General features: G+C 36.7%; 1 protein-coding gene across 2 annotated transcripts in view; it reads right to left on the bottom strand.

Moving 5' to 3' along the window:
* The window catches only part of LOC145984454 (uncharacterized), a 92,516-nt gene that overhangs the window by 54,261 nt on the left and 22,913 nt on the right, over positions 1-15,342 (bottom strand). For both annotated transcript variants that reach the window (XM_083118114.1, XM_083118115.1), the window contains exon 3: positions 14,706-14,881. In XM_083118114.1, coding sequence (XP_082974240.1) covers positions 14,706-14,881 — 176 coding nt within the window. The remainder of the gene's footprint in view (positions 1-14,705; positions 14,882-15,342) is intronic.

Genomic DNA, 15,342 nt, shown 5'->3' with positions numbered 1-15,342 from the left:
GCATTCTCAAAATAAACTTGTCGGTTGAAGTCAAATCAAGAGGAAAGCAAGATCTCCACCCGGTCGCGTGAATCTGTGGCTAGATTCAAGAGTTGGAAACACTATGCTTCTCGCGAGCTGCTCTTCCTGGTGAAACTAGATGATATAAAATTCTGGGTTGCATAACTTTAAGGGGGGGGGGTGTTTCCTTAGATTTCTAGTGTACTTCAAAACAGGCAATATTTTTTCTAAAACTGACTTCGAGTAAAAGTGATGGCCATTTTTGTTTCTTGGCTTGCAGCACTTTTGGCCTTTCCAAAGAGTTACAATAATTATGATAACTCAGCATAGAAAAAATATAGAAAATTGAGGTATAAAGCATTGTTTTCAGTATACTTTAAGCTACATGTTATGTTCTGTATCTTTTTCACCATCTCTAATGCAAATTACTGAAATTTAGGGCCAAGATTGATATTCAATTTTGAACAAAAGTGAGAGTTTAGGAGTTTTCTTTAGTAGGGAAGTTACGTAATATCAGAGTTGTATTTTTTCAGAGGAAACATACACATCCAAAGTTTTAGCAGAAAATATATGAGCTCCGATACTGATTTCATAATTTAGTAGGCCTAATAGCTTTTTGAAAATGCTACTTTTAATTTGAGCCCCTAATATATCTGGTGGAGGACCTAATAAGAAATTGATATTTATTGCATAAACAGTACTGTATGGAAGGTACTTGCAAAAAGTAATAATAATAATAATAATAATAACAATAATAATACATTTCAAGATTGAAATTCCATGGATATCAAAGTTGCAATAGAGGGAAGTTACTAAAAAAATGGCAAATTTTGTTATTAGTTACAAGTAAATATTTACTTTTTAATAAACTATCATGTAATTTGAATTATTGTATTTATTAATTACATCATGCAAATGATATCTTAACGACATCAAGCTCTTACTGTCACTAGCCATATAGTATGATATATTATTTGAAGTAAATATTGTAAGGCAGGCGATGCAGAGTTAGACCATGGATATTTCAACAGCAACAACCCTCCTGAAATCCTTATTGCAGTTAGTCAATTCCAACAGGTGTAGTGACTATGTAAGTGCAGTTCTCGTTTCAAAGGAGATTGCTGAAAGTTTGGATGTTGACACATGCTTTGTGGATCCACCCTGTAAGCACTCTAAGGAAAGAATGTTTACATATAACGTCAGGGCAAGGAATCTACCAGCCTTAAGAGGTGTTCAAGGGAGATTAATTTTATCCTGTTGTAGATATTACCAATGCATCCAAATAGGAGTGTTTCAACCAGCTTCATTCTCATGTGTATTTGTGGTGATCAAAGTGCCTTCGGATAACCTTGTGGTTCACTGTGTGGACCCTCATTGCTCCCTTGCAGATGGAGATCATTCAGACAACAGGAAGAAGAATTATGTGAAGAACTCAAACAACTCTGCAAGATTTTGCCACAAGACAAAGGTGTGCCATGAGAAGTCCTGCAATTCTTAAAAGGCACAAACACAATTGACGTCTGACTTAACGTATAGATGGTGTTACGAATCCTCCACAATCCCAGTAACTGTTGAAGTGGAGAGATCAGCTTCTCTAAGTTGAAGTTCATAAAAAGGTATATCCAATCATATATGCTTAACGAGGGACTGACATTGCTTGCAATGTCATCCAAAAAACATGAAATAGGCACAAAGTTGACTATTGAGAGGTTTTGTCAGAGTTTGCCGATGTCAAAGCATGGAAGGCTCCACAATTGTAGCCTGACCCTGTGGCCCAGTGGTTAGCCCATCGCTCTGCGACACCAAGGGTCCAGGGTTTGAATCCTGCTCAGGTTTGGTTGCTTGTGAATGTTCATTCATCAATTTCATCATTTCATCAGTCATCTGCATCTTCGCAAATTAGCCAAGAGGCACAAAACACGAAGTAAAATAAACTAAATCAAATAAAAAAATAAAATCCACAATTGTAGTTAATTAAAAGTCCAAATCAGTTAGAATTTTTTCCTTATTAATTTTTTACATTACATTTTTCTATTCCAGCAAATCCACATGCACACACACCACAGACACAATTCTTGCAACCATCTGTGCTTGTGATTCTGGAAGAAATATAAGGTACCCAATAAAGTTCTGTTGGATTTTTACCACTGCAAGGAGAAAGGCAAGAATATGAAGCAAGGCATACGTGGACATTCAGAAATAGTCCCCATCAGCAGCAATAACCTGTCGTCAGTGTTCTGGCATCTCATGGATCCCAGGGTGGTAGAACTCAGCAGAATGTGAACCAGAGAAGTCGTCCAGTGCACGTTTTAACTTGTTTAGAACCATCGTCCCCTCTGATAGTTATCTAATGAATGGAACAATTGTTAATCCGATGGTATGATGTCCTGGTGGATGCATTACTGTTTCCCAACCAAAATGGGATAATGTGTCACGGGTGACCTTAGTGAATTGAGTTAGAAACCTTGCATGCTCAATGGCAGCTTTGATAAGGCACCTGAATTATCTCAAGCTGAACCAGGAAATGGGTGATCCTAAGTCCCGAAGGTCATTCATGCCAAAAGAGGTTTGTGTGTGGATTTGTTCAGCATGGAAGTGTTGGATGATGGAATTGTTTTCTCTCGATTTCCTTCATTCATGATTATACATCCCTTTTCTACCTCTGGATGTTCAGTGACGAATGGATTAAGTTGATGATCTGACAAACATGAAAAAGCCGACTCCATGGCAAATTGGCTAGTGTAACACTATTTGAAGTCAAATATCTGGGGTTAGAACCTGGTCTAAAAACTATGGATGTGTCATTATAAAGTAAAAGCAATGAGCTCTCCAGTACTTTGCACCACTCCACGAAAGTGTATAAGGGATGTTGCCCCACACTTTCTTGATCACAGCAAAAGCTTGGGGTGATGTGATCAGCACCCACCACACCTCTGGCTGCCTTTACTCCCCAGAATTTCTTCCAGGCACCCACTTTATGGCAGGAGGATGACGGAGCCACTTGAAAAGGTGGAAAAATCCCGGTTCTCCCCCACCGGGGATCGAACCCAGGTCTATCACTTGGCAGTCAGACACCCTAACAACTTTTTTTTTTCAATAGTATGCCTTGTTCTTCACATTTTCTCAAAGTTTCACATGTGTCAATTTTCTTACTACTCTCAGTTTCTCATTGGGGCAAACACAAACATCCATGTCCAAACTGGGATTCGAACTCGGGAACCTTGGCATTGTAGCACACAGTGCTAACCACTTTTTTTGGTAACACTTTACTATAGGTGAGACGGATTTCTTCAAATTGACAGAAGAAAGTACTTACGCAAATCATTTCCTGTAGTGTTGTTGAAGTTCGGGGAATGTAGTTTTGATCCATTTTAATGCGAATGCATGTGGTTTTCTACGAAAATCTCTTACCGATGCTCTATTGCAGCTGACGCCATTTGCTTTCTGCGTGAGAGCACAATGTTCCATGTGTACGATGACGTAAACACCATAGTCAGTGTTTCAACACATGCCGTGTTTTCGCTATAAGATGACGTCTCGAGGTTGCGTAATGAAATTCTTGCCGTGTGTGGAAGATGCCATGGAATTTGTAATTCAACATGGAATCTTGAATAAAAAAGTGGAATACAGGATGTGGAAAGTTAAAATTAAAAGAATTCCATGTATTTTCTTTCATTGAGAAAAACTGATGTTGTCCGTTATGCTAAATTGAACGAAATGAGTGCTAATGGAACCTAACTTAACAGGCCTAACCTAACCTAGTAGGCATACCTTGTCCCCATGATGGTTCGTGGGGCTATCGTGAATTTTTGGGCTAACGTTAATGGTTTTTGGGGCTAGCCTTGGATAGTTTGTGGGGCTAATGTCAATGGTTTTTGGGGCTAACATCAATGGTTTAATAATTACTCTTTATGTCAACAATTGAACTATTTCGTGAAAAAATGTTGTGGTGCTTTTAATTTTTTTAAAAAATTTATGTATTTTTCAGTGAACAAGGTTGCAACACTGCATGCACACTTGAAATCGACAAAGCACTGGCACAACATGTGATGAACAGGTAAGCTATCGCCATATTGTGTGTGTAAATAAGGAAGAACAGTAAGTACTCGTTATACAGTAAGAAATATACATTATTTTTGTTAGAAATTCATTATTTCACCTAAAGAAATGTTCTGCAATGCAGAATAGTACATTAGCAATGTAAAAAAGTGCAAAATAAATGATTTATAGGTGTCTCACCTATAGTAAAGTAGTACCCTTTTTTTTCTATTCACCCAAGAACTAATGTACTTGCTTAGGAAGATTACATTTTAGTATCTTACATGTTAAGTATTAACTACAGTATATAGAAATATGATTCTATTTTTATATGTACACTACATTTTAGTGGAAACTACATTTAGGTATAGAGTACTCTTTGGAAATTTGAGTAACATTTGTTCCTGGTTAGTGGATGGATTGATAGGTTCTATCTCCTGTCACTATAACACCGTGGACCACTTTATACCAAATTGATTGTCCAGCGCTTGAGACATTTGCCCATATCCATGGCCAATTAGGTTGGGAGAGTCTTGGACTATTTGCGGCACTGTGTTCATCTGGCTATTTAATTCACTGTATAACATTTTTACAGATGGTGCGATGTTTTCATTCCATAGTAACTGGTAGTATACATGTACAGCAAGATCCTTATACAACAGAAATCTCCTTGGTATATGTTGGATATCAATGAGAGCTTCTAATGGAATGTTATGTAAGGATTAGTTCTTGGGTCACTGTCTCCTGCAGTGAGAATGTTGTGTCAAGGCTGGTGTGTATAAACAATGCTCTTGCCTGTGGGGTCATGTGGATCAGTGGCAAACCACCTGTCTTCACTGATAAGGTGAGCTCGCTCATTCCTACGTGGAAGATTGTATCTTGCCACAGAAACGTGCCAACAACTTCTTTGACCTTGGCTATGTGCTGGGTTTTGAATGGCAAGATTTTCGCAACATACCAATGAATAGGGCGAAAGCATTAATGAACTGCACTAGTGATTTTAAACTCAAAGAGCGCATCTTGTTCACTCTAATGATGTGGATTGCCCTCTTGCATGTGAGCTTACTATTTGCTTCAATCGTGTTTTCGATATTTGTATAAATGCCCAAAACTTTCAGTTTCATGGCTACAGAAATCTCATTACATTTTTTGAATGGATTTTCATTACCAATGGGCAACAGGAATGACTTTCGGCCGTTAAGTTTTGCACCAGATGTGTGCTCAAATTTGTTTATTTGACACTGAACTCTGAAGATCACTTTCATCCTTTAGGACAATTGTTACATCGTCTATGAAACTTCCAACTTTTATTGTTGTGGTAGCCACCAAACACCATATATATATATATTTGTTTTGAGAATAGGTTCACTGTGATCACTAAAGCATACCGGAAAATTTTGAACATTAATTATTTGAGCTCTAGATCGGGGTGCTACATAAAAAATATCTATTCTCGAATCACTATTTGATGTGATACATGTGTAACACTACATACATAATGTTTCCACTCTCTAACAGGGTCTTCTTCAAACTAAGATTCACACTAAAACCTAAGTTTGCCTTGATCAGCATTTTTAGTGCACTGAATGAGTACTACATTTTCATTTGATGTTGAGCCACAAATTCTGTCACCCAGATTTAACATTTGAAAAATGTTGGTCCAGAATATATTACAGTTTGTGAATTCATGTAAATCAGCAAACATTTCGCGTTGTTTCGAGATTATCTATTGGGACAAAATTTGGACATACTGATTCTGAATAGAGAAAATGAAACCTGCATATCACAATTGCCATGTCCAACTGATCTCCATAACTAGTGTTTAGCATGCCACATTTCAAGTAGAGGAAATTATTATTTCTGGGATATGAACGAGACGTGTCCCTCCAACAAAACAAAATGTGGATTGTCTCCTCTGACGGAATATTAGATCTAATGCCACTTATAAATCAAGTGTTCAAAACAGCTATTAGACATGAGCAGAACAAAATTCTCCTGAGCAATTGCTAATAATTATGTGCTAGCTCATGTCCGAGAGTTATGGACAATCTACACAAACTTCTTCACTTTATGTTCCAATTGGAGTCCTAGTCAGGGCATGGCTATCTCTTCGTGAGTGTTCCTTTATCAATTTAATCTAATTATTATCCATCCTCACAGTTGCAATTAATTATAAAAGTGACCTAAAAACAAAGCAAAATAAGAACAAATGAAAATAATTGTAAGATTACTGCAATGAGAACTGCGTTTGAAAAGGGTTGGGAGAACTGTGTAGACAGACAACATGCTTCCAAGAGTTGCCAATCAACATGTAGCCTTGCCTTTGGTACTGAATTTATGCATTTCAGGAAAGTTTGCTGGAGCCTCTTCAGCATTGCCAATTTATTTCCTGTTGGGCAAAACATTTTCCTCCTAATTAATCTGCTGTTGGGTGTACACAGTAGCATTGATCATCTGGCCAGATTGCAGCAGTTCACAATGCATGATACCCTGAGCAGTTCACCAAACACAGAGCATAACCTTCTGTTGATGTGGTTGTGGTCTTGGTTGTTTGGAAGGGCATTCATGTGGTGTCCACCAATGATAACGGTGCCATGGCATATCGCCAAAAAAAAAAAAACACTGCTCATTCCACGTCAGTACCCTCTCCAGAAATGGATACTTCTGATGAGACACAGCAAAAAATACAGCACAGGCATTGACTTATGTCTCTTTCTGAGCCTCCGTCAACTCAAGTGGGACCACTTGTCCCACTTCATACTATTTTCCAAGCTGATGGAGGTGTTGGCAAATGGACTCTGAACTGCAAATTAAATGCTTCTCCCATTGTCTTAGATGTCAGCCAGTATCGGCCTCAGTAGCCACCTTGAGTGCCTTTTTGTACATGACTTGTGAACATCCCTCCTGGAGGGATATTCATTGCCATTTTTAAATTTGCTAAACCACCGTAATACTGTCTGCTCATTTACCACATCCTTACCAAATGCCTGGCACATTTTTCCTGCTTCACTAGCAATTGTTCCCAGTTCAAGTTCGTAAAGAATACAGGCCTGTATAACACTGTTTGGGGTTCCCATGTTTGATCATCTCTCACTGATGTTCATGTTCAACTGTGCCAACCACAACCAGCAGTCTAGTTAGTGCAAAGCACTCTCTAACTTATTACCTTCCTCTTATCTGTCTCATCTGGAAATGAAAGGTGTATGGAATACGTACAATGCCACCCTATGGAAATCCGACAGAACTTTATTGGTACCTTACATAATTTGCAGTTTTGAGAATAAGTGGGGACACCTTGAACCGTCACCCAAGGTGACATTTACACTAAGGCTGGCCCTGCATCTGGGTTATTATTCTCGTGACTTTAATCATAGATTGTGTTTCCTTAAGATATATGATTATTTACAAAATCACAAAGATATCTTGTGAAACGTCAGGTATCGGATCTTACAATTTTCTCAGAAACTTAACATTTTATGCTAGTCCCTCTAAAAATGTCAATTCAGAATTTCATTGCACATGGACGAATTCAGATCAAGCAAAGAGGTAAGACTGGCTACTGGAGTAGTTGCAGCTTTGCACTAATGGTTTTCCACTTGTATGTCTAAATCTGTTCAGACACACCTCAAGGGAGAAGTAATAAAGCAAATCAATCAACTTCGCTAGTTGTAACTTTGGACTTGGACTTTTTTCAGGTACAGTCATGTTAAAAAAAATCTGTCGCATGGAATTTTTCTAAGTGCAATGTCTTACGAAATTATGTTGGTAGCTCTGAAACAAGGAAGTGTTGTGAAATATACGATCCTCCAATCAGAGTGAAGTTCGATGCAGAGGAGCAGGAGGCATGACTCATGGTCTTCTCCACAGGAAGTTCAACCAATGCAGCATTTCAAACATGAGATAACGTCCCCATTGGTTAAATATTGTTTCAATAACGCAAATCAGCAGAAAGATTGTGCAAAAGTTTACTTTGTCGCTTTAATTGCCTTTAATCGTTTCAAATTAGTATTAAATTGTCCAAATTATAATTCATGAACTTAATATATGTATTCATGTATGTGTTTGACAATCATATATCAATCATTAGAACAATTTTCACTTTGTTTTCACTATGTGAGATGACATTTCATTTACATTTACGTTAAAATAGTGGTTTGGGTTTAATAACAGTTTTCATTAATTATTTTTGATGCATTTTTATTTGTTGAGTTAATGATTAGGTTAATTCATTATTTTTCACAGAAAGACGGAACCACAGCTGAAAGAAAATACACAAATTGCATTATTAAGGTCAAGAGTTCATTTTAACACAACTTTTTGCACACACAGGCTAATCACGACTGGGAATACATTTAAATTGGAAACTGAAACATTATGCGACCTGACTGGAACTCGGAAAAGGACACACTGATTACAAAACGTCGATACATTACCACTATGGTCTGGCGAACGCCAATAATAATGAAGTGTTGTGGGAGTGGGAGAGGGGTGACGGAAAGTAGACAATAAATAGTATTTTGGGGGTATTTAATTTTATATTCATACAAATACAAACCTATGAAAACATTTATTTTGATACATGTGTGGGGGGAGGGGAAAAAGAGAGGGACAGAAAGATATTGGGAGAGATGGGACGAAGAGGTGACTGTAGCAAACGAATTATTTGACGTTCAGTAATAAAAACAATCAAATCAATAATGATTATCATATAAATACCATATTTCATGTAAATTTGTTTTAGGAATGGGGGCGGAGAGCTGTTTGTTTAAGTTCATTGCAGGATAACAAGTGGAGTGCTTCGTATCTCACTTTAAACTTTATGTCCAGGCCAAATTAGGCTATCTGTGCATAAAGTGGACTTAGAATTCAGTAGGAAAATAACGTGGATCTAGCATTTTGGATTTTAGATGCATTGAAAGCACTAAAATTACCAATTCTTATAATAAGAAACCTGTCCTCATATTACCATTTTGAAAGATAGAGAGTTAATTGTATAATCTTTCATTGTTAATTTCAAAGAAGACTAATTCAAATAGTAACAATGGGAACGAATGAAGCTTACGAAAAGTTTTTGCCACCTTGGGGATTTGAAACTACAACCATTACAGTGACAACCCAGTGCAATAACTACTACCCCACAAGTTCATTCCTTCATACTTCATGATTATAAGTTAAGACCAATTCGTTCAATGTGCATTAGAAATATAATCACCACCCGCCTCTTTATATACAACACACCCAAACGACGCAATCGCTTTACATGGAGAGGTTACAGCTTCGAAAATTGAGGTTGTGGTTTGACTGTAATTGTAGGATACCCCATAGTTATTGATAAGCCAAGGCTATAGTGTGTACTAGATTGGTTCATTTATAGTGACGTGCTCAGGAATTTGTAAAGAGCTATGTGAATATAAAAGTGTGTTAATGCTTATTTTTTAAACAGTGAACTCATATCTTAATATCTCTCCGTCCATCTCATTATCTCACTTAGGAACTAATTAGTATTGCAGGAGTCATACTGAAAAAAAATCTCACGTGACAATGATGAGAAATTAGATTTACGGAAGGAATAGTTTTCATATTTTAAAACCTCGAAGGGCCTTGGGCTGTCTCCCGACTGTCAGTCTCCCTTCTACAATCCTACCTAGAGGTGTGAGAGATCTTCAACTGACAATGAGGTAACGTTGACGAAGATATCGTCCAGATTTAGCCACAGCCACCACATATTTGCATTCTGGAAACCCGCGTGAAAGGTGTTTCCCACATTTACAGGGTCAGGTGGACCCTTATCAGTTGTATTGGATGCCTGTGAACATGTTACTTCATACGTCATGGTACTGTTGTGAATTTCTTCCCCTTCCCCTTTTACCTTGAACGGACATTATCCCAGACTGGGCACGACGAATCAATCACAGAAAAGCAGACTGTCTAGTAAATCGCATGCCATGTATTATTTCGAGCTCCTAGGTTTTGGAAAGTGAAATAAAAAAGTATGTAACATAAATTCATAATGGTTGACTTCTTTGGGTATTATTTCATGTCTCTTTTCTACTTACTCCTCTGAAACTTTTGTCTACTGTTTTTAGTATATATATAGGTGTTTTCTTTAAACATCTACTTTGTTCAGATTTTCAAAAAGATATAAATACAAAAAATAATATGGGGGAATGAAATTAATATTTACAGCCAAAATATTAAGCTTAACATATTATACACTATACTGAATAAATTATTTTCACTTGCAGTTTCTCTAGTGTACTGGTTTCAGTAGATCAATAGGTGATTTGAAACATCTATGTTAAGATTTTTTTAAATTTGAATTACAATTTGTGTGCATCAAAACTTAGGGTATTTGTATCCCGAGTCATGATTAGCCTATCAATAATGCAATTTGTGTATTTTCTTTCAGCTGTTGTTCCATCTTTTCCCAAAAATTAATGAATTAACCTAATCATCAACTCAACAAATAAAAATTCAAATCTTAATCAATTAATGAAAACTGTTATTACATCCAAACCAATATTTTATCGTAAATGTATTTGGTCTAGGAATTAATTCGTGCGGTTCAAACACAAAATACATACAATACCTTAAGAAAAATATTGTCCATCGCAAACCACCACTTTCGCCCATCTGCCAGGCAAGTTACGGATTCCGTGGCAAAAGAAGTCCTCATCCTTTGAAGCGATCCAGTCAGAGACCCATTTTTCGATATCTTCTGAAGAAGTGAACCGCTGTCCAATCAAATCGTTATTCATGCAATCGAACAAGTAGTAGTCCGAAGGAGCAATGTCTGGTGAATACGGCAGGTGGGGTAAAACTTCCCATCTGACATTTTCTAAATAGGTTTTGACAGGTTTTGGGACATGTGGGCGAGTGTTTCATGTTGAAAAATAAGTTTATCATGTCTGTTCTCCCATTCTGGTCATTTCCTGGCCAGAGCTTGCTTCAAACGCATTAATTGTTGTCGATAACGTTCTCCATTAATAGTTTCACCTGGTTGCAGCAGCTCATAGTTCACCACACCTTTCACATTTTCTGTGACCTTTAAAACGAGGTATTACTCGACCCCCTTGCCATTCGAAATTTTCGAGTTCATCCCTAACTTTAGACCCCCTTTTTTGGGTCACGCGGTTTCATCCTTTTTTAGTCCTGCAGTCATCATGTGGCATATCGTTGGAAAGCTTGTGTCCTGCACTTTCCGAAACTGTTATGGTGCTGCACTTATCTTAATTCTTAAGCTCCGTATACTCGATTTGGCTCACCTTCCTTTTCTTGCAAAACCATTTTCTACACGGAAAACGGTAGGTGGTACAGACAAATGTTTCATATGGCAATCATATTTTTTCCCCTGCTTTCCGAATCTGTATTCCAAACATACCCTTCCCATTTGAAAATCGCACGAACGGGGCATGTGCCCCCCACGATAACCACAAAGGGTGGCTTTCGGGCTGTTGCAAATAATTTCTATGGATTCTTTGGGCCCAACTTAGCGGTGCATTTTTTTTTTGTTTCAACTTGATACGATCTCCCATTCTCGAGAAAAAGGTAGTGTCTGGGTCAGTCTGAAACATCCTGTATATGTTAAAGGACGATATGACAGACGTTTAAAAATGAAATATTTTCCTTTTCTGTTAATTTGTTACAGCGTTAGAAGCTCACGAAGAAAGACATTATTTGATAAAAAGGGAAAAAAAGAAAATTATGCAGTTTCCAAACCATTATAAATCAAAAACCAAAAATGGTAGAAACTTAATGTTTCCTTTATTTGAAAGTTTGTTCAAAGCACTTCCAAAACCTTATTAAGGAACATATTTATGAAGCCCTCCTCAACTATAAAATTAAAAATCAAAATATTAAAACTTACATTTTTCTCAAACTTCTAATATTTTTAAAAAAAGTGAAGAACCAGGGGACATGAGTTTTGATGCGATAATAAAATATGGAAGTTGGACTAACTATTAGCAATGCCATTTGCGCATTAACTTCTTACATTATGCAGAAAATATCTTTGTAAAAATTTAAAATATCCATTTTGACCCTTTTTTTAGAAATCAGTTTCTCAAAAAGACCCATCTCAAAATTTCTCAAAAATACGCAATGTAGTTTCTGGTTACTGCACTTGCAGGAGGTGCAATCAGACCAGGCAATATTTTTGTGCACAAACAGGAAGACATTTTTAAAAAAAAATGTTCTGAATATTCATTTTTTTAAAAAAAAATTACTGAAAAATATGTTACACTGGCAACACTGTTTCTAACTTCTGCTTAGCAGAAAACCTGTAGAACAAAGATATTATTGATAAAATTTTGTGCATGCTTGCATTATGTGTGTAGCAGTGAGAAACTACTAAGAGCCATTATTTTGAAATTTGAACAAAAAAGGGATATTTGGATAGTTGTATTTTTTGATTGGCTTGATTTTTTTATATGTTGTAGTAGGTCATGAGAAATGAATATTGTGTAATTTTGAGACCTTGAAAAAATTTTCCCTCCCCTGTAGAAAATGTCAAAGTTCAAGGTCAGACCACCCATTTTTCATGAAAAGTGAAACATGAGTAATTTCGGAGTGCTCTATCTTTGGAAATCAACAACATCCCAAACTTTTGTTTTGATATACTGTTAATATAAGACTGGTTGCTTATATACATTCAATTCAATTTTGATGGGACATTGTTGCTATCGTTACGCTGCAACAAAGAGGGCCCAAAATGCAGTTTTTTCCTCTTTTCGGCTCTTAACAGTACCCCAAAGATTTATTAACTGGACATTGAAGCTCACTATTAGGGCAAGCTACCTGATATAGCACATTACTTGGATAATGATGCTGTTAGCAGATATAACCCTTTGAATGCTCAAAAATTGCAAAATCCGCAACTTTAGAATTAGACTTATCTCAAAACAGCATCAAGCCAAAAATAAACTAAGTATGCCATCTTGTAGCTGTAATATGTACCAACACATGGAAATGAAAGATCTTTGAGGCCTCGTCCCATTTTTGAGAAAAAAGAAATTAAAATATTAAAAAATATGTCAATGCAAATTATCACTCTTCCTCCCTTATCAAAAAGTGGAACAGCACTTTCTCCTATTTTTCTTTGTTCCAAATGGAACAGCACATGTCTTGACAAGTTGTCGGACAGATTCCATTTTTCTTTCTTTGATGGATAGCATAGTGGTAACGTTGCATCCTTGTAATCAACGGGTCCTGGGTTTGATGCAAGGTTGTGGTACAAGTTGTTCGGATTCCACTTTAAACTGCAAGTCCCCAGTCCCGATTAGCCTTCCTGTCCAAAAACTGGGTTTAAAAACAATGCTCTGCAGTGGCGTGCCAAAGACTTTCAAAAAGGGATGGGGACTTATACATTTTCTTAGTAGGCAGTCATCTTTTGCCATCTTTTCCTGCCTTTGACATTCATTTTACTTGACCAAAAGGGGGGGGGGGGGTTATTATCTGCACCAACCCCAAACCCCCTTAAGGAATGCCACAGTATATTGCGAGAAGAGAACATTTGCAAAATATTCTGTATTATTGTACCAAAGAAAACTTAACTTTCTTGTAAAAGTCTGTACACGTAGCACTATGCTGTGTGCGAGGTTTCCAAAATAAACTGATTTCAATTCAGGTAGGCATAAGAGCGGATCTTCGTGATGGAGTGATTACCACAGCACACCACGATGCCAGGGGACCCGGGTTCAAATTCTGGTCTGGGAATGATTGATTGTTCTTTGTGAGTGTCGCTTCCTCAATTTCATATCATCACTCACCCTCATTGCCGTGATTAATCAAAAGTGACAGAAAAATGACGTAAAATAACCTAATATCAATCTCAAATAGGGCTAAGAAAAGCAGGTTTAGGATATTTCCATCATCTTTAATATTGTTACTGCAAATAACCAACATGCTTTTTTTTTATGATTATGGCATTTTTTAAACTAAATTTTAGAATATCAGACACCAATTTATATTTTCGGGTGCTTCACCTTGCAAGCAAAATGGGGTATTCCAGATGTGCTGGTGTTTTCTTTGAATTGTGGTGCTGACAAGCCTTCAAAAAGTGAACAACACCATCCGAATCACTTATGTACCACCACTGGGTATCAAACTCCGGACTTCTTGATTACAAGTCGATATAATCAGGCTTCCACCAGGGAAGCCTGACTGTAATAAGAAGAATGATTGATGGAAAACATGATGGCACATCTACAAGGATACACCTATGTCTTACCCAGAGTTCAAACCAGGCACCTCTGGTCTTGTATCATGTTACATTGACCAGCCTGCTATGGAGGCCAGCTATACAAGTTTTACCAAATAGAATCAGTTGAAGAAATCAATGTACAGCATCAGTCCTCCCAAATGGCATAGTGGTAATGATGTCACCTTGCAATCAATACACTAGTTTGTTTCCTACTTTAAACTTTAGGTCTAGTCTCGATAAGAGTATCTGTGCATAAATTGAACTTAAAACTCATCAATGGCCAGAATTAAATTTAGTATAACAACACTAATATGCCATATTATTAACTCAATCTGAACCTGAAATGTGCTAAGTCCTTGTACCAAAACCTTGATTTTTTTAAATAATTTTATTCACCACCACCAAATGAAATACATTAAAATATAATAAAAGAATCTAAAATATGTATTATCAAAAACTAACTTACCCTAATTTGATTCCATCTTTAAGGTCTTCTGAAATATTTTCTGTCCTGAAATTATACTCATCAACTGATTCTTCTTTGTATGTGAGTTCATATCCGAACTTCTTAATATTATCAATAATATTCTTGTCACTAAACAAGAATAAGGCACAAAACCTTTTCAGAAATGTGTCTGTGGACTGTAAAAATAATAAGCAGAGTTTATAATAATGACAATATCTACATGAATGAATTTGACTGATAGAACTTTCTCAATACATATTTAAAAAAACAAAATGTAGAGATGTTTACAATCATAAATAAAAATATATATTTAGTAGGGATGGACCAATATAAAATATTTGCTAATACTGATAAACTGCCAATACAGAATAGAGTGAAATAAGAGTGTAACATTAGAAAAGCAGAGAGCTTCTCACAATTTATAACTAACAAAAATCAGATATTTTTCTTTTAGTTTCACTGGGTCTCATGCTAACATTTTGAGTATATTTGTTTCAATATATGCTTTTTAACTCACTTTAACTTTTGTTATGTTTCCCCCAAGGAGACTCAAATCAGCATGCATCACATAGTCCAAACCCAAAGCCTGATACCTTAGACTACATGGCCACAGTGCAGGGCACACACACACACACAA

The sequence above is a fragment of the Lepisma saccharinum genome, chromosome 2, assembly GCF_977018435.1.
Source record: "Lepisma saccharinum chromosome 2, izLepSacc3.1, whole genome shotgun sequence".
In the NCBI taxonomy this organism is placed as follows: domain Eukaryota; kingdom Metazoa; phylum Arthropoda; class Insecta; order Zygentoma; family Lepismatidae; genus Lepisma; species Lepisma saccharinum.
This window is presented reverse-complemented; position numbering and strand designations above follow the sequence as displayed.